The sequence below is a fragment of the Pyrus communis genome, chromosome 15, assembly GCF_963583255.1.
Source record: "Pyrus communis chromosome 15, drPyrComm1.1, whole genome shotgun sequence".
Taxonomy (NCBI): Eukaryota; Viridiplantae; Streptophyta; class Magnoliopsida; order Rosales; family Rosaceae; genus Pyrus; species Pyrus communis.
The window spans coordinates 5204469-5232229 of NC_084817.1; the positions used below are offsets into that span (position 1 = coordinate 5204469).

General features: G+C 36.8%; 3 protein-coding genes, 1 non-coding gene and 2 pseudogenes across 4 annotated transcripts; 3 read left to right on the plus strand and 3 right to left on the minus strand.

Moving 5' to 3' along the window:
• The first annotated feature begins 496 nt into the window (after window positions 1-496).
• Window positions 497-3450, plus strand: LOC137716795 (WD repeat-containing protein ATCSA-1-like; annotated as a pseudogene).
• Window positions 3451-3815: 365 nt separating this feature from the next.
• Window positions 3816-5891, minus strand: LOC137716929 (increased DNA methylation 1-like). The gene has a single exon (XM_068456277.1). It carries the CDS (start codon window positions 5889-5891, stop codon window positions 3816-3818), a length of 2076 nt encoding a protein of 691 aa, XP_068312378.1.
• A 2585-nt stretch (window positions 5892-8476) lies between these two features.
• On the plus strand, window positions 8477-9817 carry LOC137716875 (F-box/kelch-repeat protein At5g43190-like). The gene has a single exon (XM_068456233.1). The coding sequence runs from the start codon at window positions 8477-8479 to the stop codon at window positions 9638-9640; it is 1164 nt and encodes a 387-aa protein (XP_068312334.1). The 3' UTR covers window positions 9641-9817.
• A 3460-nt stretch (window positions 9818-13277) lies between these two features.
• TRNAT-AGU (transfer RNA threonine (anticodon AGU)) lies at window positions 13278-13351 on the minus strand. The gene has a single exon. It is a non-coding gene; the product is annotated as a tRNA-Thr (tRNA).
• A 767-nt stretch (window positions 13352-14118) lies between these two features.
• Window positions 14119-15008, minus strand: LOC137716930 (2-hydroxyisoflavanone dehydratase-like; annotated as a pseudogene).
• Window positions 15009-20765: 5757 nt separating this feature from the next.
• Window positions 20766-22608, plus strand: LOC137717582 (U-box domain-containing protein 4-like). Its single transcript, XM_068456994.1, has 2 exons — window positions 20766-21879; window positions 22290-22608. Exons 1-2 carry the CDS (start codon window positions 20899-20901, stop codon window positions 22365-22367), a joined length of 1059 nt encoding a protein of 352 aa, XP_068313095.1. The 5' UTR covers window positions 20766-20898; the 3' UTR covers window positions 22368-22608.
• Window positions 22609-27761: the final 5153 nt, after the last annotated feature.

Sequence of the window (27761 nt, forward strand, 5' to 3'; positions counted from 1 at the left end):
CGACTTCTCAATTCCTAATGATTTTTGTTTGGGTACTTGATTCTAGGTTAGGCTATCATTGAATGTAGAACACTACTTTGCTACCGAAAGAATAGCAGTTGCTAAACCCCAATCATAAATAGACATGTGTCTAAATAATTAAAACAAAAAATTATAATTAAACATGTGTCTATCTGTGATTGGGAATTCAACAGCAAACTAGTATTCTTGAATTTATCACAATAATCACATTCATCACAATAGCTAATAGGCCAATTCTATTTAATATCGAATTTATCATTCGAGAACGAAACTTGATAGCTCTCATTCACGAGTACAGATCCTCCCCAAATCTAAAAAAATGGAGTCTAAGGATAAAATGATTCGAACCGTTGAAATTTGATCCAACGACTATAATTATTATAACTTTTAGAAATACCCTCTATTCGTAGTCTTTGAATCAAATTTGAATGACTCAGATCATTTGATATTTAAGTTCCTTTTTTCAGATCCGAAAATGTGGCGGGAAATCGGGGACAGGGAAGCGGGCAAGCTCCGCCCAAATTTGTTCTCGAATCGAATCAAGTCTACTCGGATCCAAACGCTCCAACTCTCCAATCACAAAGACATCATCTCCCCTCACCGCGGCTCCGTCAACTCTCTCCAGCTCGATTTGACGGAGGGCCGGTACCTGTTATCCGGCGCCTCCGATGCTTCCACCGCCGTGTTCGATGTCCAGCGCCGGATCGATTACATAGGCGGCGGAGCTATCACGAGGCACAAGTGCCTGTTTGCGGTGGATAAGCAGCACGAGCACGGGCATAAGTACGCGGTGTCCTCCGTCGTGTGGTATCCCGTCGACACCGGACTGTTTGTGACGGGGTCGTACGATCATCACATCAATGTTTGGGACACGAGTACGACTCAGGTAGTGATGGACTTCAAGATGCCGGGGTAGGTGTACCGGACTGCAATGTCGCCGTTGGCAACTTCTCACATGCTCATTGCTGCCGGAACCGAAGATGTTCAAGCCTGCCTCTGTGATGTTGCCTCTGTGGCTTTTGCTCACACCTTGTCTGGCCATAGCGGAATGTCCCAAAATTCTTAGAATTCGACGTTTGATGCGCGCTTGATACATAGAAAGTTAAAAAATTTTAACTTCTTATCATGGTTATGTGAACACATAGGAATAAAGTTTCATGCATCTAGAGGGCCCTAAGTGCTGTATTTTCATGATGGCAGATGGTGTGATGAATGTGGAATGGTCTACTTCTAGTGAGTGGGTTTTGCTTCCAGGTGGATGTGATGGTGCAATACGTTTTTGGGACATTAGACGTGCCGGATGTTTTCATGGTTTGGACCAATCTCAGTCTCAGCTTGGGAGGCGTCCACCCATCCTGGAACGCTCTGCCACAACTAAGGTTTTATTCTTTTCTTGGCTGAGCCAAAAAAGTTTGTTTTCAAATTACTTATCACGTAATTTTGTTCAGTTTTTATGAATATTATTTGCTTCGCTGTTAGTTAGCCTATTTCACCAGCATTTCTGAAATGGTTTTATATACGTTTTTGGGAAATGTTGTTTCCTCTATGTTAACCTATTAAATCATTGGTAGTGAAAAATGTTTTTATGCCTTCTTTCATTCCTGTCATGTTATTCTTCTCCGTTTTATTCAATATAAAGTTGAACACAGCTAAACTTGTTGGTGTCACATGGATCTGTGACTTTTATGACAATGAAACGTGATGAGATCTCAACCAATACGATGATCCACACTGAAGATACAGTGTGAATGCACGACCCATTATATGCGATGTCTATTTGCTTGTATAAGTCCCGAGTTCTTTTTTTTCAAATTTCAATTATAACATCATTGCATTTTTCGCAATGTTTGTTATTGAAGCTTGTAGTTAGTAGGAGAATCTAGTTTTAACCGGAGAAAATGGTTATGTTGAACTTTTCTTTTTACTGATAATATTTGATTTTATGTCCGGCTCAGGGTTCAACAGTTAAGTCCTCGTCCCCAAGTCAAAGCACATCTGCAAAAGCTCGGCAGCACAAAGGAAACTTACGAATGGGAGTGGTGCAAAGCACTCACCTATTGGTAAAGGTCCAGTAAAGGGATCTATGAAGCAAAGATTACATCCAGGGATGCTGTCTATTCAAGATCGTGCCGCTGCTCATTACGGTGCTGTTACTGGATTAAAAGTCACTGAAGATGGCATGTACCTCTTAAGTGCAGGTTGAGTGATTTAATTTTGGACATTTGTTATGCTTAAGAAGGAAATCTATTTAAATTGTTTATACTATGTTTGAGTCCCTTTTACCGAGTTAATATTTATACTAATCATAGTGTTTCAGGTTCACTGTTTACATTTTTTTTTTTTTTTAATTATATCCATCAGTTTACACTTTATCACAGAATTATTGCAGTTTAACCCGATTCGCTGGTGTCATACAGTACAGATCACACTTCAGAATACGACCTCCAACAGATAATAAAAATAAAAAGAGAAAAGCATGCAATGGGGATCTCACACCTTAGTTTCCTATTGTTTGATTCATTCCTTTCGTGCATAAGTCAGTCTAATTGGTTTTTCACTCATTCCTCACCGCCGATGTCATTGATCGAGCTTTTGCATTTCAGGTTCCTATTCAAGACTGAGGTTGTGGGATATAGAATCTGGCTGCAACACTTTGGTGAACTTTGAAACTGTGCGTATGCAAACCAGCAAGTCCATACAGTTAGCTACAAGTCAGAATTCGGAGCTTGTTTTTGTTCCATGCATGACATCTGTGAAGGTAATGCAGTCTTTTTGTAGGTTTTGAGTCTTTTGAATTGTACATGTGGATTAAAATACAAGCATCTCTACAAACTTCAACGTTTGACATCCTGATTTTGTTTTTTAAGCGTTCGATATGTGGTCGGGTAAAACATCCCTGAAATTTCGTGGTCACTGTGAACACAGTAAACTGTTGCTGGTTTAGTTCACAGGATCAGGTACTCTCCAAACAATTTAGGATTTTTCTATACGTCTTTTCCAATCAATGCTTTATAAACTAAAATGGCATTTAATATTAAAGTCGGTTCCTCCAACTTCTATGTCAATTAACGGGAGTTGTAGGCCCTTTTTCCAACTGTTCTAAGATCAGATTTAAAATTACAAAGCTTGTTGAAGTTTTCCTCCGTTTATTTATTTATTCCATGAGCTCACCTTGTTATCTATGGATTATTGATGAATTTTTGACACCTGTATGAATTGTAATTCATGTCTCTCATTGCAGGAATTGTACACTGGTGGAAATGATAGACAAATTCTAGTTTGGCCGCCAAGAATGGTTTCCAATGAGTTGCGACACCTGATAATTTTGTGTATCTAACCTTATTAGTTGCTTAGCGGCTTGTATCTTATGCATGTTTGGAAATGCAGGATAAAGGACCCTTCAAGGACGAGGATAATTGGAGCGACTAGCACCCGCTGTGCTTGTGATCCTCATTTCCGCTAGGTAGAGCACCTTTGTCTTTCCCGGAGCTTCCTGTTTTGCTTTTAGATCTAAGAGGCTGTATTTGATAGGCACAATGATTAGTAAGTTTATATTTCTTTCGGCATGTGTTATATGTACATTTAAACTCATTCTTAGAGTAGAATCAAGGGAAAAATTCATGGAAAAACTTGTGCACTGATGAATTAAAAGAAGAAAAACTGAGTGTTCTGAACAAAAAATAAAATTTGACAAGTGATATTTAGTTTAATAACACATTAAAGACATAATTACCAAACGTATCTGCCAAATATTTGCCTCGATAATTTGTTCAGTTATCCTATATAGTTACACCCTAACAAAATCCTGGAATCAACCTAAAATTCTGTTTGTTGTACCATGCCGAGAAACTAGGTTCGTCGTTGTTGTCCAACAGCATGCAGTCAACATCAATCAAAAACTTGTCACCGGAGGCAACGTTCCCCAATTCTTGGTCTGAAGCTCCATTCTCCGGCTGATTGTCTTCTGCCTGAATTACTGTAGAGGTGACACCAGTCGATCCATCAAATTTGATACTTCCTTCGAACGGTATGGTTGCAGGCGTCGTAGAGTTGGTCCGTTTCAATACTTTATGGCACAAGATGGTGCCCTGGAAATCCATGAAAGTATACTTCAGAAACTGCATCCTCTCATTAGGTGTCATCTTTGAAAACCCAAATGAAGTGCTGGTCCATGTAGCCAGTGTGCTAGAAGCAGATGGCAAAATCAGTCTCCCAACTCCCAAGTTGACGAGCTGGTTTTCGAGCTCATCCATCATAACACGACACATTCCTTGCCTACGATAATGGAACCTAGTTGCCACCAGAGGTACTTCCGCCAATTCACTGTATATCCTCACGCTACCGACGGTAGTCACTTCCTCATCTCTCTCCAAAAGCACTGTGTAAAACCTTCTGAAGTTCAGGCGGCTAAGGTCCGATTCTCTGTTGAAAATAATGTCCTCGACAATGTCTCTTTTCGTGTAAGGATCCTTAGAAGGCTCGAAACACTCGTGCATCACACTCAGGGCCAAATTGAGCTTGCTGTAGTTCTCTGTCAAGTCTTCCATATCAGAATCAGCCGGAGTAGATGGCCTCAATATTGTCCAGGTCAGATTGTCGGGACCCACCAGAATTCGTTTCCCCACAATCTTGTTGATTCCCTTATATATGCCTTCACATTTTCTGCTGCATAACCAGTTTCCTTTGGAATCCATTTCCAATTCCGCAACCCCTTCATTCCTCAGGCACCCAAAGTGGTATTTTTTATCACATTGGCTACATATCACAAAACCATTATTTCTATCCTCCTTAGGGTTTCCTTTACCACACTTTACACAGCAACACGATGGGCAGAACCAATCGCCTTCCAACAAGTCCTTCAAACCGAGACAACTAGTGTGGAATGCAGCAGGACACCGATCACACAGAATCAGATCGCCTCCAAAGTGACACACGATGCATATATCATCATTCTGCTCATGATGATGATGATGATCTTGATGCACATTGTCAGCCCTTGCGTCGTCATTTGACCGTGTGACAGTGTTGGTGCTTCCTTTCCGACTCTTCATCATCTGCCTCTGACAATCGTTGAGAGTCCTGCCATCTTCCAAAATAATGTGGGCGCTTGGTCTATGGTTTGTGCTACCAGCATGTGTTTCAAACCCAGTGAGGGTAAACACCTTAGAACAACAGTCACACTTGATTCCCTCGCGGGTTATCTGACCGGTTGCCAATGGACTGTCAGTGCCTCTTCTAGGGCGGTAGTGTACCTTAGCATTCGGCGACACAGCATTACTGTCTATCAACCAAGACAGGACTGTCCTAGGGTTTCGAGTACCAGGATCCGTCATCTCAATCTCTCTCGCTGTTTTGGTAGACCGTAAAAGGTGTGTGACCTGCTGCTTAGTAGCTTTATTCTGTTTCCTTAGTCTCTTCATATCCGCAAGAACCTTCCCTCGCTTCTGTTTCGGACTCCAATCATCATCGACCTTCGATGTTTTACCAATCTTTCTCTTCTTAACCGTTTTTCTTGATGTCGATTGCTGCGTAACATCTACTACGATATCAGGAGCAGCAGAGCACTCCACGGACACCCCGGAATTTGAAGTAGTGCTTTCGGAAAACACTCCTCCTGGAGAATTTACACAGGCTTGGCAAGCAAGGCGTAGCGAGTAGTAGACTTTTCCGATGGGAGACTCGTACCGCAACTCGGTCTTCTGCTGCTTGTTAGCATACCAGAACTTCCATCCCAAGGAGGAGAGGTGCCTTTTCGCCTTCTCAGTGACGTCGGACTTCCCGCGTCCGCGCTTGGTGTTGCCATTCGCCCAGTATTGAACTGCCGAGGGGCAGAATTCTGATTCCACTGTAAGTACCAGCTTTTGCTTCATCGCCTTCATCAAAATCTTCAAACCCTAAAAACTCTAATGCAGAAAAATATAATCCAAGAACTCAAGAAATTGCGAAAGACAGAGAAGTTAGAGAGAGAGAGAGAGAGAGTTATATTAGGGTTCAATGTGATGGAGGAGCTGTGGGATATTTAACTTGGGCGCTACGGAATTCCTAGTTCCAACAGGAAAGTTTTGATCTTTGCCCAGATCAACGGTCAGAATTCGTCTCCACTACTTTTTTCGAATTTTGGTGGCATGGAACGAAAAATCCCAATCTCTGTAAATATTTGACGATGTAAGAAAATCAGTAGTTGGAGAACAACTGGGAGAGATTCATAGTGAAGTATTTGGGTCGGTTGAGGATTGTGATATGTATGGGCGGTCGGGTTTTCCTAATGGGCTGAGGATTTCTGGTTTTTTGAAATTTATCATATTTATTGGAACGTTCCGATTTAGTACTTATTTTTCAGACCAACCTCAATGGTTGGGATTAAATCTAAACTTTTAGTCCAAAAAATTTAAGTTCCAACTCAAAACAGTTTTTCTTCTTCCATGTTATTTGCTTAAAATTTTAGAGAAAATTATTAAAGAATGATTTTAGGCGTTTTTTTTTTTTTTTTTTGACAACTTTTTTATGTAAATAAAATTTATGTAGATTATCCTACTTTATATTTATGAACATTTTAACATAAAAGTATTTAAATTTGGATAAACAATAAAAAATCGTTAAATCTATCTCATTCTTACGCATATACACCACATGAAATAACATGGAAAACCACACGACCTACCCCATTCTTAAAATCAAATACACATGTGAGCAGCAAGATCAAAAAATAAAAAATAAAGAAGAAGAATTGTTTGGCAAAAGTGGTTTTTTTGTATATGTTTGAACAAATACATAGCTATTTATAGACTGTTTGAGTGAATTTTTATTTAAATAATTTTTTAAATTGTTTTAGCTATTGGATTTAATTTTAAGTTGTCAGATTTTTTTTTACCGTTAGATTTGCTCATATTCGATCTTATGCATTGAATTTAATGTATTTATAAATTTTATTTTAAAAAAAAATTGAATCTAGACCGTTGATTGAACTAGCAATCTAACCACGTGGGTTGGGTCGTACAATAAAAAAGATAGTTGTTAGTTTGTCCGCAAGTGGCCAACAAAGTCAACAACAGGGCTAAATTTGGCTTAAAATAAGTTCTACCCTAAATTCTTTTTTTAGCTCAACGATTAAAGAAGTTTTGGGTAAGTTAAAAACTTAAATTGTGAATTTTAACCCAATCATAAGAAATTGGTCTAAAGGATTAGAAATATCCGTTCAAAATGTTTAGGCATCAACCCATGAATGAGTCGCTAAGAGCGGTTGATAAATCAATCCAAAAAGCGTGGAGGGCTCAAATCAACGGTCAAAAACAATCTTGCTTGCACCAAACGCGATTGAATCCCTCAATCATATATAGTTAAGTTACTCCAAATTGACTTTCACATGCCATCACAAACACCGCCCACCGAGTTTTCATAGAATTTGTCACTTCACCAATGCACGTTGCGTATAAAATTGGGAATTAATCCAAAACAAGTAAGCATGTAGTTGAAATTGTAGTTCATAGTTAACAAATTTAGACTTTGCCAACCAGAAGTTAGTGGGAAATATGAAAAAAGGTTAATTTTGTGTTTTAAAAAATTGAGGGAGAGGAACACTAAATCAATAATAATTCATACTTTAGTGTCATGTCTTAGTCTTATATTTGATTACAAATCTATGGAAAGTTCTATTTAGTAAATATATTTTAGTATCATGCTCGCTTCTCTTGAGGCGTATTTATTTATTTATTCTAAATTGGTATGCAAGATAGTGATGTTCCGTGCAGTCTTAATAGACTTTTTAACTAAAATGGTCTTGGAAATTAGAATAACTCCTCATTTTGGTCTTTGAAATTTGAAATCAATAAAAGTAGCTCCTGAGTTTATCAACCATCAATTATTTTGGTTATTCCGTAAAAAAATTTGTTAATTAAGGACCAAAATGAGAAAAAATGCCCACAACTTAATAAACACTGGGTCAAAATGATTTGACAAAATTTGAGGGTATATTTGTCATTTTATCCTTATTAATGGAGATTTGTCACGGAATGACCAAAATAATTGATGGTGAACAAACTCAAAGACCATTACTATTGCTTTTGAATTTCAGGGACAAAAATAAAGAGTTATGTCAATTTCAATGACCATTTTGATTAAAAAAAAACTTAGTTAATAACATATCATGTATCGTTTACAACTTTATGTTCAAGTTTTCTATGCAGGCAGGTGAACATGCGTTCATGTCTAACATTCTTAGATCAAAATCTTGATGCCCACTTGATTTCCCATCCCAAAATTTGAACTTAAAAATGATTAACCACCTAACACTTGACTCTTTCTTGATTATTAAAATAAGCACTTGGATTAAGTGTGAATAATTAAGGTCATTAGCGTAAGTCAATGCTTTCTACATCACTTCGTATTTAATCTTCAACCCTCTCGCGGCAAAACCTACAAACACACTCTCTCTCTCCTCCCAAATGCTCTGTTTCAAATGAAAGACCACTCTCAGCCAAACCACAACTGTCAAACCACCGCCATCTCCTCCTCTCCTTCCACCCCACCGGATATGGATGCCGGAATATGGAGCAAGCTGCCGGAGGAGCTCCTCGAGCTCGTCCTCTCTTTCCTCCCTCTCAAAAACTTACTGAATCTTCGATCAACTTGCAAGCGCTTCAAGTCTCTGTTATTCTCTCCCTCCTTCGTCTTCAAGCACTCCTCCTCCCCCTTCCCCTCCTTCCTCCTCCTCTCCCACCCTCAGTGCTTCCACCACTTCCCTCTCTACGACACCACCGCCGCCACCTGGCGCAAGTTACCTTTCTCTCTCTCTCCTCTGCTACCCTGCGCAACAGGCACAGCACAAGCCTCCCTCCTGTCTTCGTCCAATGGGTTGCTCTGTTTCTTTCTCCCCAATTCGTTTCTCGTCTTGAACCTTATGACCAAGTCCTCCAGAGTGATCGAATTCCCATATTACCCTTTTGGATTCGAGATTTTCTCTTTGATTTCCACCTCTGCTGGGTACAATCTGTTCATGATCTCTTCCGGGTCGTCTTCCAAAAGCACTTTGCTCTACGATTCGAAGGCCCAATCTTGGCAAAAATTCAACTTTTCCGAGACGGTTTTAAGCAACAATTGTCAGGAGAAGGGAGTTTACTTCAAAGGGTGTTTGTATTTCGTGACGCCGGAGCCGTTTTCGATTGTCTGCTTTGAATTAGAGAGCGGGAAGTGGGAAAGACCGATTCCGGAGCTGCCGGCGGAGCTCATGTTTGCTCGGCTAGTCAGCAGCGGAGACGGCGGAGGAGGAGAGGGGAAGAAGCTGTGTCTGATTGGTGGGGTCGGCAGAAATGGGATTGCCAGGAGCTTGAAAGTGTGGGAATGGGAATGCAGCGGCGGAATGAAGTGGGTGGAGGTGGAGAGATTGCCGGAAAGGATGTGCAAGAAGTTGATGTCGGTTTGTTTCCACAACTACGAGCACCTGTACTGCTTTTGGCATCAGGGTTTGATCTGCGTCTGCTGCTACAATTGGCCGGAGGTTTTGTACTTCAAGGTTTCGAGGAGGACGTGGCATTGGGTCCCCAAATGCCCTTCTCTGCCGGATAAATCCAACTGCGGGTTCCGGTGGTTTTCCTTTGTGCCGAACTTGTATGCATCGGCTTGAGGAGAAAGAATTGCATGAAACGATAAGCAACGATGGCGTTGTGTTATTAACTTGTTAGTCCGAGAGGTGACGGTGGTAGTGTCTAAAGGGGTGCACGTCTTTTCTCAATTTCTGCTTCTGCTTCTGATAAGTACTTATTTGTTCCCTTGATCCGATTCTGCTTGTGTACATATTCATTAAGGGAGATCTGTTTAGACATTAGATTTTTATTTTTATTTTGTTTTTTATTGCTGTGGGACTTCACATTTTAGAATATTGTTACGAGTGATGCTACACTTCTTACATAATTGTACCATCATTTATACTATATGTCTAATTGAGGTAGGGCCACATATGTGGGTTTCATCTCTAGTTGAGAGATGGTACAAACGATGATACAAATATGTGGTAAAGTATCATTTATTTTCCTATTCAATAGTACAAGAGATGCTAATTTGATCCGTTAATTTCTTACAAAAAATGATTTCTACACACTTATTTTAACTTCATATGTTTCTCTAAATCAATCAGATTCAATTGTCAAGATTAAATAGAAATGTATAAAAATAAAATAAAATAAATAAATAAACTAAAAGAACTACGTGGTAATCACTTTTATTTCTTATTTGATGCTAGTAAATATCGTCTGAATGAACTTAACATGAAACAAAGGAAACGCTGACACAAGCATTGACCCTTTCTTTGCTTGCTATTGATCATTAAAATAATTTAATTTCATACCAAACACAATACTAATTAGCGTGTCACTATTAACATAATTATGGATACGAAAATTTCTTTTAACATGATTGGAAGAAAATTATTTTATTTTCAGAAGTAAATTATAAAAAAGGGCATTGAAATTTGGACCAAAAGAAAGCAAAAGAGTGGTTGGTTTATTAATATATTTTCTGTTGCTTTCCAAACGACATTACAAAATTTCTTTCTTTATTTTTTTTTTTTGACATAATATTTAATAATATAGATATGAAAATTATGTTAAAAATATGAAGTAACAAGAAGTCTATAAAAATCCTCATTTAGAGTTCCTTAGCATTTCTCTAAAAAAAATAGGATGGAAAAAAATTGTAAACAGTGTCTCTCTTAATTTCTAAAAGTAGATGACTTTTCAAAAAGTCAGAAATTGGTTGATGTTGAGAGAAATTGAAGAAAAGGGCAGAGAACGCATGTCACACTCGTCAACTACTCTAGAAACTAGAACTAAGTTGAACAGGTCACAGAAATACGAGTTTATTGTACTTTTATGCGCATACGAAAGTAAATTCTAACAAAAATAACAAATATCAACGTCAGAAGAAAAATGAAGTAGGCAAACCACACTTGATTGTGTATCAGCTTTGACATCGAGGGTGGCATTGTTGTATCAGTACTGTGCTGCTACATACCCATAGGAGAGACCTCATTTCTTAGCCAAACCCGACTTAAGGGCCTGAAACTGTAGAGATAAATTCATCACATCTAACCGCTTTAAGCTTTGAAGATTGTCCATCCCCTAAATTCGTCATGGGCCTTGCAGGCATGTTGGGAATTTACTCGAACATGATGAAACTGGTGGGTGCGAGCGTGCCACTACTAGATGCCGCTGGTAGACGGGATTTCAATGATTGAGATTGCGTCTAAGTGCGACTTCTAACCAAGAGATTGTGTCATTGAGTGGAAGTGGCTCAATCAAGGTTCTTTTTTTGCCTTAAAAATAAGGACGTCACTTATGTGGAGAAATGTAACAATATGTAAATGGCAGGTTTGCTGGAAGTGTAAATCACAGAGGAAAGTAAATGACTGGTATGGTAGATTGCTTGTAAATTGAATTACTTGAAATGAGTTGTAAAAAACTACAAAGGAGATCGATACTACTAGTGAGCAGCAGAGCTAATAAACAAGGAAAGTAAATGGAGCTTGGTTAAAGGTAAATGTCTACAAGGAGATTGAGAAGCTGATTTGAGTAGAGTTGATTGATTTTTTGTTTGAGCGTCCATAATTCTTATGCCTTTGCTTCTTTATATAGAGATCTAAGAAAGCCCATTGCTGAGAACATTGAACTTGCCCGAATGAACTCCACTGCCAACTTGCATGTGAAATAATATTAAAATAGGCAAGCTTGCATTTCCATCACATGTCTATCTCCCACTTGCAATAAAATAATTAAAAGAAGCAAGTTGGCTTCTTTCACCACATACCCTTTGCCTGAAAGCCTACATGGTGCCTTCCCATCCACTTGCAATGAAAAAGCATGCATTTGTTTTGATTAAACAAAGCTCTTGACACACCTCCACCACCCAAACAAATGGGAAAAGCATTATTTTAATGTCAAACTATCCCACTTGATGCAGCCAAATATCTTCCAAGTTAGCCCTCTTGTACAATAATCCTCCAAATTCCATATTTATCCAAATGGCCTGAATAAATAAAATGGTGCACATTTTAGGTGCAAACAAAGATGATGCGAGTTATCCACTTCAATCAAATCCCATTGCCAAATGAGCCCAACATACCAACAAGGTCGCTTGATTTGAGTTAAAGCTTATAATTTCCAAGAACCAGCATGGACGAAACCAATGAAGGCTCACTAGGGCCAGATGCCCCCACTCAAGTAATTCGTTTGTTTAGTTACAAACTACAATTATATAATATACACAGATTATCTTTAAAGAAAATATATGTATCCAATATCCAACATACATTCATTCTACTTATATTTCATATCAAATATTATATGAGCAATAGTGCTCTTGTTTTGTCATTCAAACCGAAAAAACCCTCTTCCACCTATCATGTACTTATATTTTTCTCATCACTTTGCCACTTTCCACTATTATATTGAAATTTTTGTAACATTGGAATTGTAATACTTCATCATTTGAAACCATCATTACTATCATATTGCATATAACCATATTATAATAAGGTTTTCTTAGTTGTTTTCGATTGCCCCCACTAGAAAAAAATTTATTGCTCCGTCCTTGAGAACTAGTCCACAAAATTGACAAGAAACGTTTCAAGAAGTCGTTTATAATCGAGTTGAAGACAATAGATTCGGAAAAGGCAAAAGGAATCCAATATGCAACTGTGATGATTATTGATTCAATTGCTTCTAATCCAATGCAGCAACTCAAGAACTACCTAAAAAACCCCACCAGCAAACAACTGATAATTCAAATCGTAAAGCACATCATAATACATAGCAATCCAAAAATTCAAAAAAGAAATTTTCCAACAAAATTAAAAAAAAAAAAAAAAAAAAAAGTGTTGAAAATATGATTTGGGCTTACAATTCCAGTTTCAATGTAGGTGGTGATGTTGATCTTCTGGTCAGTTCTGTAGTGCTTGTTCAGCAAGTCTGCAAATTTAAACAATACATTAAAAATCCATAACAGAAAATTCAAAATGTAAAACCCTTCGCTGGGGTTTTGTGGCTTTCTTGCCAGTAGAGAGTCAGAGAGAGAGAGAGAGACCTGTGGATTTCTTGCCAATGGCGGAATGAGAGCAGGGCATTTGGTCAACATATTGCGGGTAGAGAGGATAGAGAAACTTTTAGAAGCTTGTTCTAGAGAGAGAGAGAGAGAGAGAATGCCTGGAGTTCATGTAAAACCCTAGAGTTGCAGAACCCTAAAAAAGAGAGAAAAACGATTGAAGAAATTGCTCTCGTTGAGAGTCGAACTCAAGACCTCCCGCTTACTAAACGGGTGCTCTAACCAACTGAGCTACGAGAGCTTTGTTGCTTAAGGTTCCGTTTAGTATATATATATATATATTATATGTTTTTTTTTTTTTTTTTTTTTTTTTTTTTTTTTTTTTTGGGTAGTGAAAGAAAAACTAACCGAAACAAACTGTTCTCGTTCAGAGCCGAAAGTCCCGCTTACTAAACAGTAAACACAATCTGCTTCCATTGAGAGTTAAAACACAAAATTAGGAAGAATTCTAATTAACTGCAAAGTCTGCAATTAGCTAAGGTAAAATTTTTGCAAAAGAGCTCGTAATTTTTCCTTTCTAGACACTAATGAAAATCTATCAAATAGACTTTGATATCTTTTGATGGCTTAGCAAACTATATCTAACGTGCGGCACTCGTTATCAGTTGATTGCGATAGTGGATCCACATATGGACCAATGTATTCAAATGCTCCAGTTTCTTATAATTGTTTCAAATGCCCCAATTTCTTATAATTGTTTCTCATTCATGGTTTATTTTATATTCTTCTTGAACACGATTGTCACGAGAGCAAAATGCTTGAAAAATGCCTCACAAAAGTCGGAGTAGAGTAAGAAGTCATGAACAACAAGCCAAACTAGTGTACAAAGTTTCATTAACTCGGATTGGAAAAATTTATGAATCTACCATTGCATTGAGCATGAAGTATTTATGAAATAATCTTTAAAATAAGAAAACATGTGTTGCAATATTATTGGTTCATGTTATGCGCGCGAGTTTATCAATTTTGCGGGATGCCTTGTGGATTAGGAGCATTCCCAGCAATATGTTAGAATGCTAGGATGCAGTTCCCCCTTGGTGATCTCCCCTCAGTCTCAATCAATAAATGATCCTGATCTCCTTCTACTTGTCCATTCCACGAACTTTCGTTGAAAAATTCATAATACAAAACCACCCGATCGATCCCTCAGCTCATATTTTCCAGAAACACACACAGGCAGCAGCTTAGAGCACCCCAAGTTCACCATTGGATTGTCAATCCCTCCGGGAGCTGATGGCCACTTAAACAAAGTCCCAACCTTTATAAACCAGAGTCTTATCAAAGTCTTCACCTCTAGGTTCTAACGCGCCTAATTGGTTTGGAACCCCAAAAATACTGGTGGGACAGAAATGCCAAACAAGCTCTCAACTCGTAGGCTCTGTGTAATATTTCCACCTGCACTACCACCACCTATGTACAATCTCACCTCCATAGTTGACTAACCATGGCTCTCTTTTGCCATCTGATTCTTTGTTGCTTGTGTGAGAAGCAACCCATTGAAGGGCCGCCCAGCCATGCATGTTCATAAGCACAAGGAATTGGGTTCTCTGGGGCAAGTCTGTACTCAACATAGATAGCTACAACTTTGGCTTTTGAGACCAATCGGTTGAGAGATAAAGGTGGAAAAGAAACGAGAAGGCAGGCAGATTCATGGCAAAATGCACATGAAAATGGAAACATCCGACAACGGAACTTTGTTCAAGGAGGCAATTAAATGATATAGGGACTAGTACAAACAATCATCTTTACGATTAGCTTTTCCGACGGAGGATCTCCGGCTTGACCAGCTTGATTGGGCAGCCGTTGCTCTTGATCAGACCGCGTCCGCGCTTGCAGTAGCTCACTGCCACCGCAGTCTTTTTACGCCAAAGGACCCATTCGATAGCTGGGGCCGCCATGGTATGGTTGTTGCTCTCTAGGCAGGTTTGGGTTTCCTTCGCCTTTAGGCTTTTGGTGGCTCTGTGTGCGCGTGCGACTACGAGCTCGGAGACGCGAGATACGAGAGGGGAGTTAGGTTTGTGTTCGATTGGACGGAGCCATTTGTTTTGGTCCGGCCCATCAAAGAGGCCCACACTTTGTGTTTTTTCGCTCGCGTTTTTTGAGCGAATTCAAATTAACTTGCTAACAGCCTTAACACGGAGTGATTCGAACGATGATATTGTAATTGAATATTAACGTAACATTAACAATGTTATATATTGTATATTAGTAGCTAATATTTATGTAAAATCTGTTAGACTAGAATATACAAACACCAAGACCAAAACATGAACCACAACTAGAGAGACTTAACCAGTTTGTGTATAAGAAAACTAGGAAGAAAAGCATACCTGCAGCAGTTCAAGAACTCGAAGCCATGGCAGCAAGCTTTCAGTGAACCTTCTCTTCTCTTGCCGATTATCAAGAACTCGACTTACCAAGAGGTTAAAGTTCAATATGAGCGTGTATTCTGTGAGAAGAGAGGTCACTATATATATACATATAATCTTTACCATAACATATTAGGATCCCCTATTAAAATCCATATAGGAATCAAATACTTGTTTCCTTGTTCTGATCTCAATGCTATACAAAATCCTTCTTTGTCAAGGATTAGCATTCCTTTTATCAATATGACTTTTCTATCAAACTGAACACCTATAGCCGATCCTAAAACTTCTCTATCTCATACTCATATTCTTACAAAATCAACAAATTTTCCTTGGCAAATAGGTTGTGTATGTCGTGTTAATATAGTTTTCGTATCATACATGTTATCTTAATTGATCGTGTCATGTCAAATTCATTATCTTAATGGATTCTTAACAGAAGATCCCAACGACCGAACTCTTTAACGGGTTGACCTGAAACCTATTATTTCGCATCATTTTCGTGTCATACTTATTATCTTAACGGGTACTCGGATAATGACCTAACTTGTTAACGAGTTCTTAACTAGTTATTTGATAAGACCCAACATGTTAACAAGTTGATCCGAAACTTGTTATTTTTTATCGTTTCATATCAAACTAGCAATTGTGTGAGAAACTGTTAAGCCTATCAAATATTGACCATATTTAAATGAGAGATTTCTATACTATATTGTCACAGGAGCAAAATACCTAATAAAATACCTGAAAAAAACCAATGTAGGATAAGAATCAGCGAGTCAAACTAGAGTACAGAGTTTTATTAACTCGAATAGGAAAATTTTCTAAATCCGCCGTCGCTTGGTTCCATGTTTTTTTATTTTTTATTTTTTTATTTTTTTATTTTTTATATTTGGGTCATAAGCAGGGAGTATGTATTTAATTAGAAGAGGATCCTCTCTTGAGCTCATGATGAGGATTTTTCTTACTAGTCCATTTGGGCCGTTCAAACTTAATCTAATAATTGCAATTATTATAACTTTTAAAGGGTCATCCTGTTTGGAGCTGTTGGATTAAATTTGAACAATCCAGATGGGCGGGTCAGAAGAATCCCCATCCTAAGCTCAGGAGAGGATCCTCATTGTATTTAATTTTAGGAAAACTAATGAAAATGACTTGAAAACTTTGAGTTTTAATGATAATGGCAAAATAAATGGTAAAGTAAATAGTACCAGGATTGACTTTTTAGTGTAAAAATATAATTTTTCGTTAAAATAAATAGTACTGTAAGCTTTTCATTAAAACTCTATTTAATTTTCCAATGATTCACCATTTAACTTTTCACGTGTGATTTTATATGTGAACTAGAAGAAAAGACAAACAAACATAACAAGGGCTTCAAGAGTTTGGGGACCATTTTTCCTCTGCATAGAAGAAGAGCCCATGATGATGGGACTTGAAGCCCATGAGTTGAAATTAATTTTTCCCTATTAACCCACTTAAATTTCCAATATTATTTTATTTTATTTTTCTTTTCACATGTACAACATCACTTCTTTGACGTGATCTGATTACGTATCCGGTATCTCCCAATTAATTAGAGTCCAACAGTCACATGAAATGAGAAATGCTGCAACTTAATACTAAGATTCGTGATTTTTTTTTTCATTTATAAGTTAGAGATTTTAGATTTAATTTTCATTAAAGATGAATTTGAATTATATTATTACTAAGGCTTATCTTACTATCCAACTCCCTTAATGTAAATAATATAGTTTGTTAAAAAAAATAAGAATTTTAAGAGACTCGTTCAAAAGTGAAGTTTTCCATGTATACTCTACCACCTCAAGTTTTTGGTACAATATTATATATATTAAATGTTGATACATAAATTAACGTTAAACTGTGAGATGATAAAAAATTCATGAAAGCTCTCACTTTTGAAAGAAACCCTTAACATTTCTCTATTGAAATCTAATTAATTAAGCTCTCCAAATTGCCAACCTACTCACATGAATGTGACACTAAAATTAAAAAAGTAATCATATACAACTTTTGGGGTTTATTTAGTTTAGTCCAATCGCTAATCCCAAATCTTCAAACATAAATAAATATTTGGGCAAATCGCAGACCACGTCCAACTCTAGCATTATCCGGTGAAGTATCTTACCAGACTTTTCTTCGGTATTATTTTTGTTTTGTTTATATTGTCAATGGTGATTGATTCTGAAATTTTGATTGATTCCACTTCTTGACGTATCTGTTACGTTATATATTTAATGGATAATATTCGAGTCTTCACTAGTAGGAATAGTATATCTTATTCAATATCATCGCGTCTCCAGTAGTAAGTAGTGACATATGTACTATTGATTTCTTTAAAACAAATAGACAAGTGTTATTGGTATTTTAAAATTTTCATTCTACATTCCTTACAAGTGTATTTTTCTTTCTTAATATAGAAATTTTGGAGTGTAGAATGAGATTTTTGGAGTGCTTATAAAAATTCCCAACAAATATCGTATTATTAATTTGATGCATATTTTATAGGGAATCTTAATTAAACACTTCCGGTACTGTTTAACTTCTAACAAAAATGACATTTTTACCTTGAAAAGTCACTTCTAATACTATTCACTTACATCTTTATTTTGTCATTTTCTTTAGTTTTCCTTCTTTTTCTTTTTTATAATAAAAATTTTAGCCAAAATGGTATCTAATATTGACATAACTTCTTACTTTAGTCCATGAAAGAGATTTAAAATGGATAAAAATGGTTCATGAGTTAGTCTACAAACAATCATGTTGGTCATTAGGTAAAAAAAACTCTGTCAAATATAGACCAAAGTGACTAAAAGACCCCCAATTTAATAATCAATGGATTAAATGATTTGATAAAAATTAAGAGTATATTTGTCATTTAATCCCCATTTAATAGAAATTTTTCACGTAATGACCAAAATAATTTACGATGGACAAACTCATAGACCAAACCTATTGATTTTAAAATTCAGGAATCAAAATACAAAATTATAACAATCTCAGTGATTATTTTGGCTAAATAAGCCTTTATTATATTCTAGAGCATGAAATGAACTAAACCATGAGGAATTGGATGTGGAGCAAAAGATTAGCCAAGTATCTCCTTAATTAGGTTTTTGTCAAGTCATTATAAAATAAAATAAAAGATACATGTGTTGTATTATTATTGATTCACGTGACGAGTTGATTTACAAATTTTGCAAAATGCTAAATTGTTATCTTGGTCTTTGATATTTATTTTTCGCCAATAAATAAAATATAAATAAATTTGCCCCCACCGGCTAAGGGCAGGCCTAACCCCATCACCTGTACAGACGCAAATACTGGACCAAACCATGTGCAGCCCATCAAATTCTTCTGTTCACGTGCTACGTGGCACACAACCAGCATGCAAACGTAGGAAAACGCAAAACATACCTTATTGTACGGGGGGAATGAAAAATTCCAGTTTCTCTTTTGCTATTTTTTGCTGGGCTGAAAATATTCCATACCATTATAAGGTTTGGAGTCCCAATCAGGGAAAAAATGAAAGAGAGGCTTTGAGTTAATTTTTTTAGACTTTTCAGTTAAAATAGTCATTTAAATTGACATAATTCTTAACTTTCATCTGTAAAATTCAAAATCGATATAATTAGTCTCTGAGTTTATTCACTGTCAATCACCTTAGTTTTTTCATGAAAAATCACTGCTAAATAAGAAGAAAAAAAAATTGATTAAAGTACCCTCACTTTTTGTTAAATTATTTTGGCCCATGATTTATTAAGTTGAAAATATTTTTGTCATTTTATTCTTATTTAATAGGGATCTTTTCATGGAATGACCAAATTGATTTATGGTGAACAAACTCCATGACCACTTCTATCAATTTCAAATCTCAATGTCCAAAGTAATGAGTTATGTTAATCTCAAAGACCATTTTGTCTAAAAAAAAAATCTTTTTTTATTTATTACAAGCGATATACTATACTAATCTCTACTAACAAGAGTGGGAGATTGAAATTGGTATATATTGGGTTGATGCTCTAATTATCAGGACAATGAATTGCTTGTTTAGGTTCAACTTGGGATATATTGAGAGTTTGAACCAGAAATGCAATAGGTTGGAGTCAATTTTAAAATGTATCAATAGGTAATTATTTACTATTAACGATTTACGTATTAGAGCATTAATCAAGTCAAAGATACGCATACCAAAGACATTTTAGGATGTCACAAAATTTCGTACCATTATCTAAAAACAATAAACCTAATAAATATCTGCAAAAAAAATGCAAGGGGGATTATTTTTTACTCTATATTTTGTAAACCGTGTGATTTATAGTCGATTGTGAGATTATTTCCCACCATCAACTGTTACATCGCGTGGATTATAAAATATAGTCTAAAACCTAATTTTCCTAGAATTTTTTTTAAATATTTATTAGGTTAATTGCTTATAGCTAATGATATGAAAGTGCATGACATATTAAATTGTCTCTCTTGCATCACCCTCTATTTACAATTATGTTCACGGAATAACGGAACACATTAGTACCATATGGAAAAATTAAGAATAATATTAGCTACAATAATTTTTCAGATCACATTTATAAATTGATGATGTAATTTTTTTTTTTTTGAACGAATGATATTATCTATATTAAGGAAGAGGAAGTAGATTTAGCCTCACAATGGGTTAGCAATAATGTGGTTCAAATTCTCATTCGGCAAGAATCGAACCTAAAACATCTTAGTTATAAGTAAAAATGAATATCATTAGACTATGGTGATGTAACAACGTTATATGATTTACAAAATGTAATCTAAAATAATGTTACGGTGTGACATACTATGCCATTTCCTATTTTATTTCATTAGAAAGAGATTCTCTCCAAATCTCTTCCACTTAAACCCTCAAATCAAGTGATCCGAATCCTTGGAATTTAATCTAATGATTAAAATTATTATAATTTTTAAAAGAACTTCATATTTTTAATCGTTAAATTAAATTTTAAAGATTCAGATCATTTAATCCATGTACGAATATCTCTTCCTATTTCATTTGTTAAGACCAAGCTTGGAAAACTTTCATCGAAGAGCGAACCTTCCATGCACGCGTTAAAAGCGACCCTTCGAACGTGTTCTCCTCGCCCCCAACTCCGACTGCTAGTTCTCAATAAAGGCGCACGTGTCAGCGAGACCCCAAAGGCCTTCCTCGGTTCCTCCACGTCTTACCCTTCACATCCTTGTTTTATATCTTCGCCTCCATCTCCTCCTTACTTCTCAAAAACCAGAGCCCCCAACCCACGAAATCCGAATCAAACCCGAAACTTCGCCAAATAACAAATTTCGCCGATTCAGACTAGTTTTTCGGTGACGATTTGATGTGTTGAGGGCTGAAAATTTCGGAATTTCAGATATGGCGATGGAAAATCCCCCGAATTTCAAATACATGGGGAGGAACTTCAGTGATATGAGTAACGGCGACAACTCTTCTGCTTTCAGCGAGTGTAACAGCGACCGATCCGAAGAGTTTCCGACGACGTCGTCTCAGAGCCGGCGGCTTCTGATTGCCTGCGCTTCCGACAACTCCGACGATCTGATTCAACAGCTCGTGGCCGTCCTCGAAGACGGTTCGATTGAGGAGCAGAAGCAGGCGGCGATGGAGATCAGGCTCCTCGCCAAGAACAAGTCCGAAAATCGGCTCAAAATCGCCCGAAACGGCGCGATTAAGCCGTTGATTTCGCTCCTATCGTCGACCGATCTCCAGCTCCAGGAGTACGGTGTCACCGCGATACTCAACCTTTCGCTGTGCGACGAGAACAAGGACCTCATCGCTTCGTCGGGAGCGATCAAGCCGCTTGTCCGGTCGCTCAAGACGGGGACCGCCACGGCGAAAGAGAACGCCGCCTGCGCTCTGCTCCGCCTCTCGCAAATCGAAGAGAACAAAGTCGCAATTGGACGGTCGGGTGCGATTCCGCTGCTGGTGAACCTTCTGGAGTGCGGTGGTTTTCGTGGGAAGAAGGACGCGTCGACGGCTCTGTACTCGCTCTGCTCAGTCAAAGAGAACAAGATTAGAGCCGTCAAGTCGGGAATCATGAAGCCGCTGGTGGAATTGATGGCGGACTTCGGTTCGAACATGGTGGACAAGTCGGCGTACGTGCTGAGCGTCCTCGTAACGGTATCGGAGGCCCGCGCTGCGTTGGTGGAGGAAGGCGGGATTCCGGTGCTGGTGGAGATCATAGAGGTGGGGTCGCAGCGGCAGAAGGAGATATCGGTTGCGATTTTGTTGCAGATTTGCGAGCACAGTGAAGTCCACCGTAATATGGTGGCCCGCGAAGGAGCGATTCCTCCCCTCGTCGCTTTGTCTCAGTCCGGCACCAATCGCGCCAAGCAAAAGGTGAGCATTTTCCGGCACCCAAAAAACAATCAACATTTTCCTTCTTTTTTTTTTCTCGGGTCCAATCGGGCCGTGGGCAACAACCCCCGAGTCCCTCGCTGACGTGGCATGGGCTTTTTGAAAATATTCCTCAATTTAATGGGTTTTTCTGTCTTGCGGCGTGGGCCACGTGGCATATTCTTTTTCCGATTTATACTTCTTCGCTCAAAAATAAAATGCAAAATCCAACTTCCCCTTCCCCCACAATGATGTTGATAATTTATGCCATTAGACCATGGGTAGGATCGTCATTTCGTGGTTGATTATTTCTCAGCCACTAAATTATTTTGTCGTTTTTATTATATTTTAAATAATTGGGTGATGGTTGAGTGGTTTTTTTATTGTCGTTTTGTGTGTCTTTATGGGGACAGGCGGAGACATTGACAGAGCTTCTCCGGCAACCGAGATCCGGCAACTTCGCTGCACGAGCGTCCGACGTGTCATTATAATTCGCCTCCATGTCAACACCGTGGGCCCACCACCTCGCGGATCTCCCCGGTGTAACAATTGCCGGTTGCCATGTAAGATGTAATCAAAGAGTAAAAAAAGAGAGAAGAAAAAACAATACCAGAAAAAAAAAAGGAAAAAAAAAATCGAAAACTTGTAAATATCCGTGTTACGAGAGGATTTGTAAGGCTTGTGATAAAAGTATTGAATTGAGCTGAGTTTGGTTTGCCTTTTTGGAGCTTATCTTTCTTTGTATCAAAAAAATTTGAAAGAAATGTGTCTCTTGGCCTACCACTAGTGACCAGTGTGATTCTCAACAGTGCATTTAGTGTGTTATTTTATCGGTTAATATGGCAAATGTGGGAGTTGAGGAGGGAGAAAACAATATAGGAATGAAAAGTATGTTCTACTTCCCACTAAACAAAGCAAAACGAACTCTCTTTAGCAGTTGTCTTTTTCCTTCCATTGTCAGTGAAACGTTTTAGGTTCGATTATCATGAATGGTAATTTGTTCAGTTGTCAATGAGACGTTTTAAGTTCGATTATCATGAATGGTAATTTGTTATTAAATTATTATGGAGGACTCGTAATTGATAACAGAAAGAAATCTTAAAGAAAGAGATATAGATCAAGAACTTTAGAGAGAGAGAAAGTGAGAATGATATTCTTTTCTTTCTATTCGACTCTGAAGTGACTAACCTAAACTATCGGATCAATGGCATCTATCACATTCCTATAGAAACTAACTTATAATTTGTTATACAATTATCATCCCCCAAAAGCTCATACAGGGCTTTACCAAGCATGAGATTGGAGCAATGACAGTCAAATTGAGGTGAACACAAGTCTTTGGTTAGAATATCGGCATATTGCTCATACGAAGAAGCTAAAGTTGTAGAAATCCTAGTTGCACCTTTCTCTAACAAAATGACAATCTACTTCAATGTGTTTAGCTTTTGAGTGCAACACATGATTGGTAGTTAAACCGTAGCAGATATATTATCACAATGTAAAACTAGTGATAGAAGAGTGAAAATCGTAAATCCACAAGTAGTTGAGTAATCCAAACCAATTATGCAGTTGCAGTAGCCATAACTCGATATTCCGCTTCAAGAAATTATCTAGAAACAGTATGTTGTTTCTTTGATGCCCAAGAAGTCAGACTAGACCCCAGCATAACAACAAAACCTATAGTAGAACGCCAAACGTTGTGACTTAACTCAAACATTGTACAGAGTAGTTTCATATTTCCTTTTATTGTATTAAAAAGAAAAAAAGGAATAAAAAAACGATGATTAATCGAGTGGAGAGGATAAAAGCAGTATGAACTCTCGAAGGGTCGCTGGTGGGAGTGGGATATTGCTTTAAGAAATCAACTAATCAAGTGTTTTTTAGTGTTTGATTTTTTATAAACCACGAGCTTCGCGTGCATGAGAACGACGATGAGGAAATGAAAGTTATGTCCCAACTGTCGTTAGGAAACCACACTGACACTGCCCAAATGTTTGGGTTTTGTCCACCTTGGTCCTCGAGACTTTATTTTCTTCCAAGGTTTTTTTTTTTGGTTGAATATTTTCTTCCAAGTTAGGCCTTCAACTTTTACATGTTTGTACAAGTAGTTACTTATGTTGAAATGTTGAAAGATGCGGATATGTGGCGGGGATTCTGACCACTCGAACAAAGTTGCTCATTAACATTTGCAACGGACTTGTTGCCACCACTTCTAGCGATTGGATGTCATTCATGTTTTGCAAACTCAATTTAAAGACATTATTTGCATTCGCCACATTCCACTTATATTTTTGTTACGCTAATGTCACTTTGGAACAATCTTCTTTACAAATGATTTGGGTTTCGATTGTTTTTTTATTTTTGCAAAAAGAAAAATCAAGTCTCGGGTAAGATCCAATCTCAAAGCGAAAGGGCTTGCAAAGGGTGCAACAAATTTTTGTTAAGAATAATGCTTAGCTACTTAAGGATGAGTAAGAACTCGTACTCAAAACTCTTCGTGTTCAAATTACAAAGTTTTGTGTTTATGATCAGAACCGTTCATATTATGAATCACTCTATAAAGATTATCCATGCAAAAAATAAATTAAAACTAAAGGCCGTTTAGTCAATCTATTGTAGCAAATACATAGACGGTTCATAATGCTTTTACTAATTCCATTCATCTGTTTATATACAGTTCGATGACTAAACAACCTTATTTTAGTTGATTTTTTGCAGAGGCGATATTTATAGAGTAATTTATAATATGAACAGTCTGATCATAAAAACAAAGTTCTATATATAATTTGGCAACGAACAGTTCGGAATAGAAACTCTACTCATCATTTGAGTAACCAAGTATTATTTTTTTTCTTAAACGTGATGTCTTCAATGTGCTTGACATGTGACCGCTTTTGTCATATATTTAAGAACCAAAATGGGAATCAAAGAGTTGAGGGGCAAGTTTGCAAGAAACCTCTTTATTTATCCTAAAGTTGAGGGATGCAAAGTGTAATTTGACCTACAATTAACCTTTAATTTCGGAGCTTATTAAAATGCAATCCAAGTGCTCGCCACGTGTGCGAGTTTCTGTTAATATAGCGGTTGGTCGTTTGGTCCCATCACATGGGTCTCAGTTATGGGTCCCATTCACGACGGTTAAGTGCTAACAGCTTTGAGAAAATTAGGGTTAACTTTTGAATTATTGACACGTTGCTTGGAATAAGGATATTAATTAAAGGTTTCGTGATTTTCCATTTCTTAATTTCTACTTTAGGTGCTTGACAAATAGATTGAAATTTGAGAGATAATTGAGCCGGGCTTCTAGGGTTAGGGTTTGTGAGATTCATATGCACCATGCAGTCCCCATCGCATTCGCATGCATGTCACGATCCATGTTACAAGTTTATAGATAGTTTTTTCTTTTCTTTTCTTTTTCAAAATAATAGATTGTTATTTCAACAATTACTAGATGATTTGTCAAGAAACGATAGCGATATATCATCAATTTGAAGAAAAGTTAACTACACGAATATACAACAATTATTATATGTTGTTTGGTCTTTTAAATATGAGGCGGACATGTGGCGTCATTTTTTTTCTACTCAACTTTTGACACATGTATTTTGTAAGGCTCACTATGTAATATATTTTAAGGATCCAAACCGTCTATCTTGTAAAATATCATTCATAAATCATTCTTATAAAAAAAATAGACAAATCCAAAACCATTAAGACATTTATTTGTAATAAAGAAAATAGATAAATACAGTTCTACAAAGAAACCCTAAACTCTTAATTAAAGGATTATATGGTTTTAGATTTGAGTGATTTTTGGTACATGATCTTTGAGGAATGACCCAAAAGATAGACAATTTGCATCGTTAAAATACATTACGGGATGGGCACTATAAAAACGTGTGTAAAAATTATGCCAAAAAAAAAAATGATGTCATAAATCGGCACCATAAATTTGTGTGTATATATAGGATCAATGGACAAACATTTTGACAAATATTTTAACACTTCTTTGTAGCTTTAAATTTTATAACATTCAACGGTCTTGATTAAGAGAGATGTGAAAACTTTTATCCATTAAATGACTTGGATGATGACGTGGAATAGAACTAACAATTAAAAAAAATAACTAAGAGGATTTTTTTTAATTAAAAAAGTAAATTAATTAATTAAAAAAAATCCCCGAAGAAGGAACGAAAATGGCATGTTTGGATGCAAGTGTAGAAGCACGACCATCCCAATTGCTTCATCCAACCTCAACACTTCGACTTCCTATCACTCACACCGTCAAACTCAGCGATGTTAAAGCAACGGGTAGCAATTTCAGGTTCAAGAAGAATGTTTTGAGATTGCAAATAAGGGGAAAATGACATTATGTTTTTGCATCAAACTCTAACTCTAGACCCAGATGAAAATTCGATCAAATATAAATCATGCGGGGTTGCAACCAATGATGCTGCCAAATGCTTGCCTATGCTAGTGCTAACCATATTTAGTCCTTTTTCTTATGTTTTGGTTTCTTGATCAATTCTAATGTTGATTAGGGTTTAAGGTTTGATTTGAATAAAAAGATCAAATGGTAGCTTATAATAGTTTTGTTTCAATCGAATCAAAGAAGCATGTGGTGATATTTGCGGAATTTTCTCTCCCTTCTCATGTTCTCTTTTGCCTGATTTTTATTTTTTATTTTTGTTATAATTAGGGTTCATTGTTCGATAAAAGGAAAAAAGAGTTTTCATCTAGAAGTTGCAGATCTCATTGGCAAAGAGGGAGATGGATGTTTCATGTTTTTGTTTTTCTATTTTTTAACCTGGATATTTCAAAGTTTGATTGTTATTTGATATATCTTTTTAACTTAAAGTAGTGTTTTCCTTATTAATTATAATCCACATCATGATCCAAGTCATTTAATGTTTAAAAGTCTCCAAATTCCTCTTAATCAAGACCGTTAGATGTTATAAGATCTAAATGCTACAAAGAAGTGTAAAAATATTTGTCAAAATCTTTGTCCCTTAATCCTAAGTGTTAAATGTGAATCAATATTTGTGTATGAAATTTTGAAGTACCAACTACCAGCTAGTCAAATTAATTATAAGGATTTCAGAAGGAATACGTTATATCTAACGTATTAGAACCCATCAATCGACTTTTGAGACAAAATGAGAGTCATTCTGAACAAATTAAATTCCTACTTCTGTTAAAAAAATAATTGAAAAATGAACCAATAATAATAGGGATAGTAAATTTCTTACTTCTCATTTTTCTTCTTATGCACTTCTTTTATTTATGTATATCAACTGATTCTCTCTTTTAATTAGTTAACTCCGCAGATTATAAAGAAGAGAATTTTAAAGAAAAACTCTTAGTACTATTCACTTTAACGAAAGACTACATTTTTACACTAAAAAGTCAATCTATTCACTTTACTCTTTATTTTGTCCTTATAGTTAAAACTCAAAGTTTTTAAGCTATTTTCATTAGTTTTCCTTATAAAGAATGATCGCGAAGGGACAAAGGGGAAGTGCAAAAATCATTTCACAAATCAAAAACCTCTTCTCACCCGTTGGTGTTGACATCAACTCTGTGTGTATGTTTCTTTCTCTATCCCTTTTAGGTCATTTCTCTCAAGTCATGTCTATTTAATTTGACTTGTAGACACGAAAAATACCAAGATAGAGAGGAAAGAGAACAAAAGAAGATCAACACGGAATAAGAAGACCAGGCAGTCGAGAAAGGGGATGTCGTTGGTGAAGGAGAGGCGTTGTTGGTGATGCATGCATGCAAGTTATTGATCTTCAATTTATCGAAAATATTTTGGTATCTAAAAGAAGATGAACAAACAATGCATGCAAGTTATTGATCTTCAATTTATTGAAAATATTTTCGTG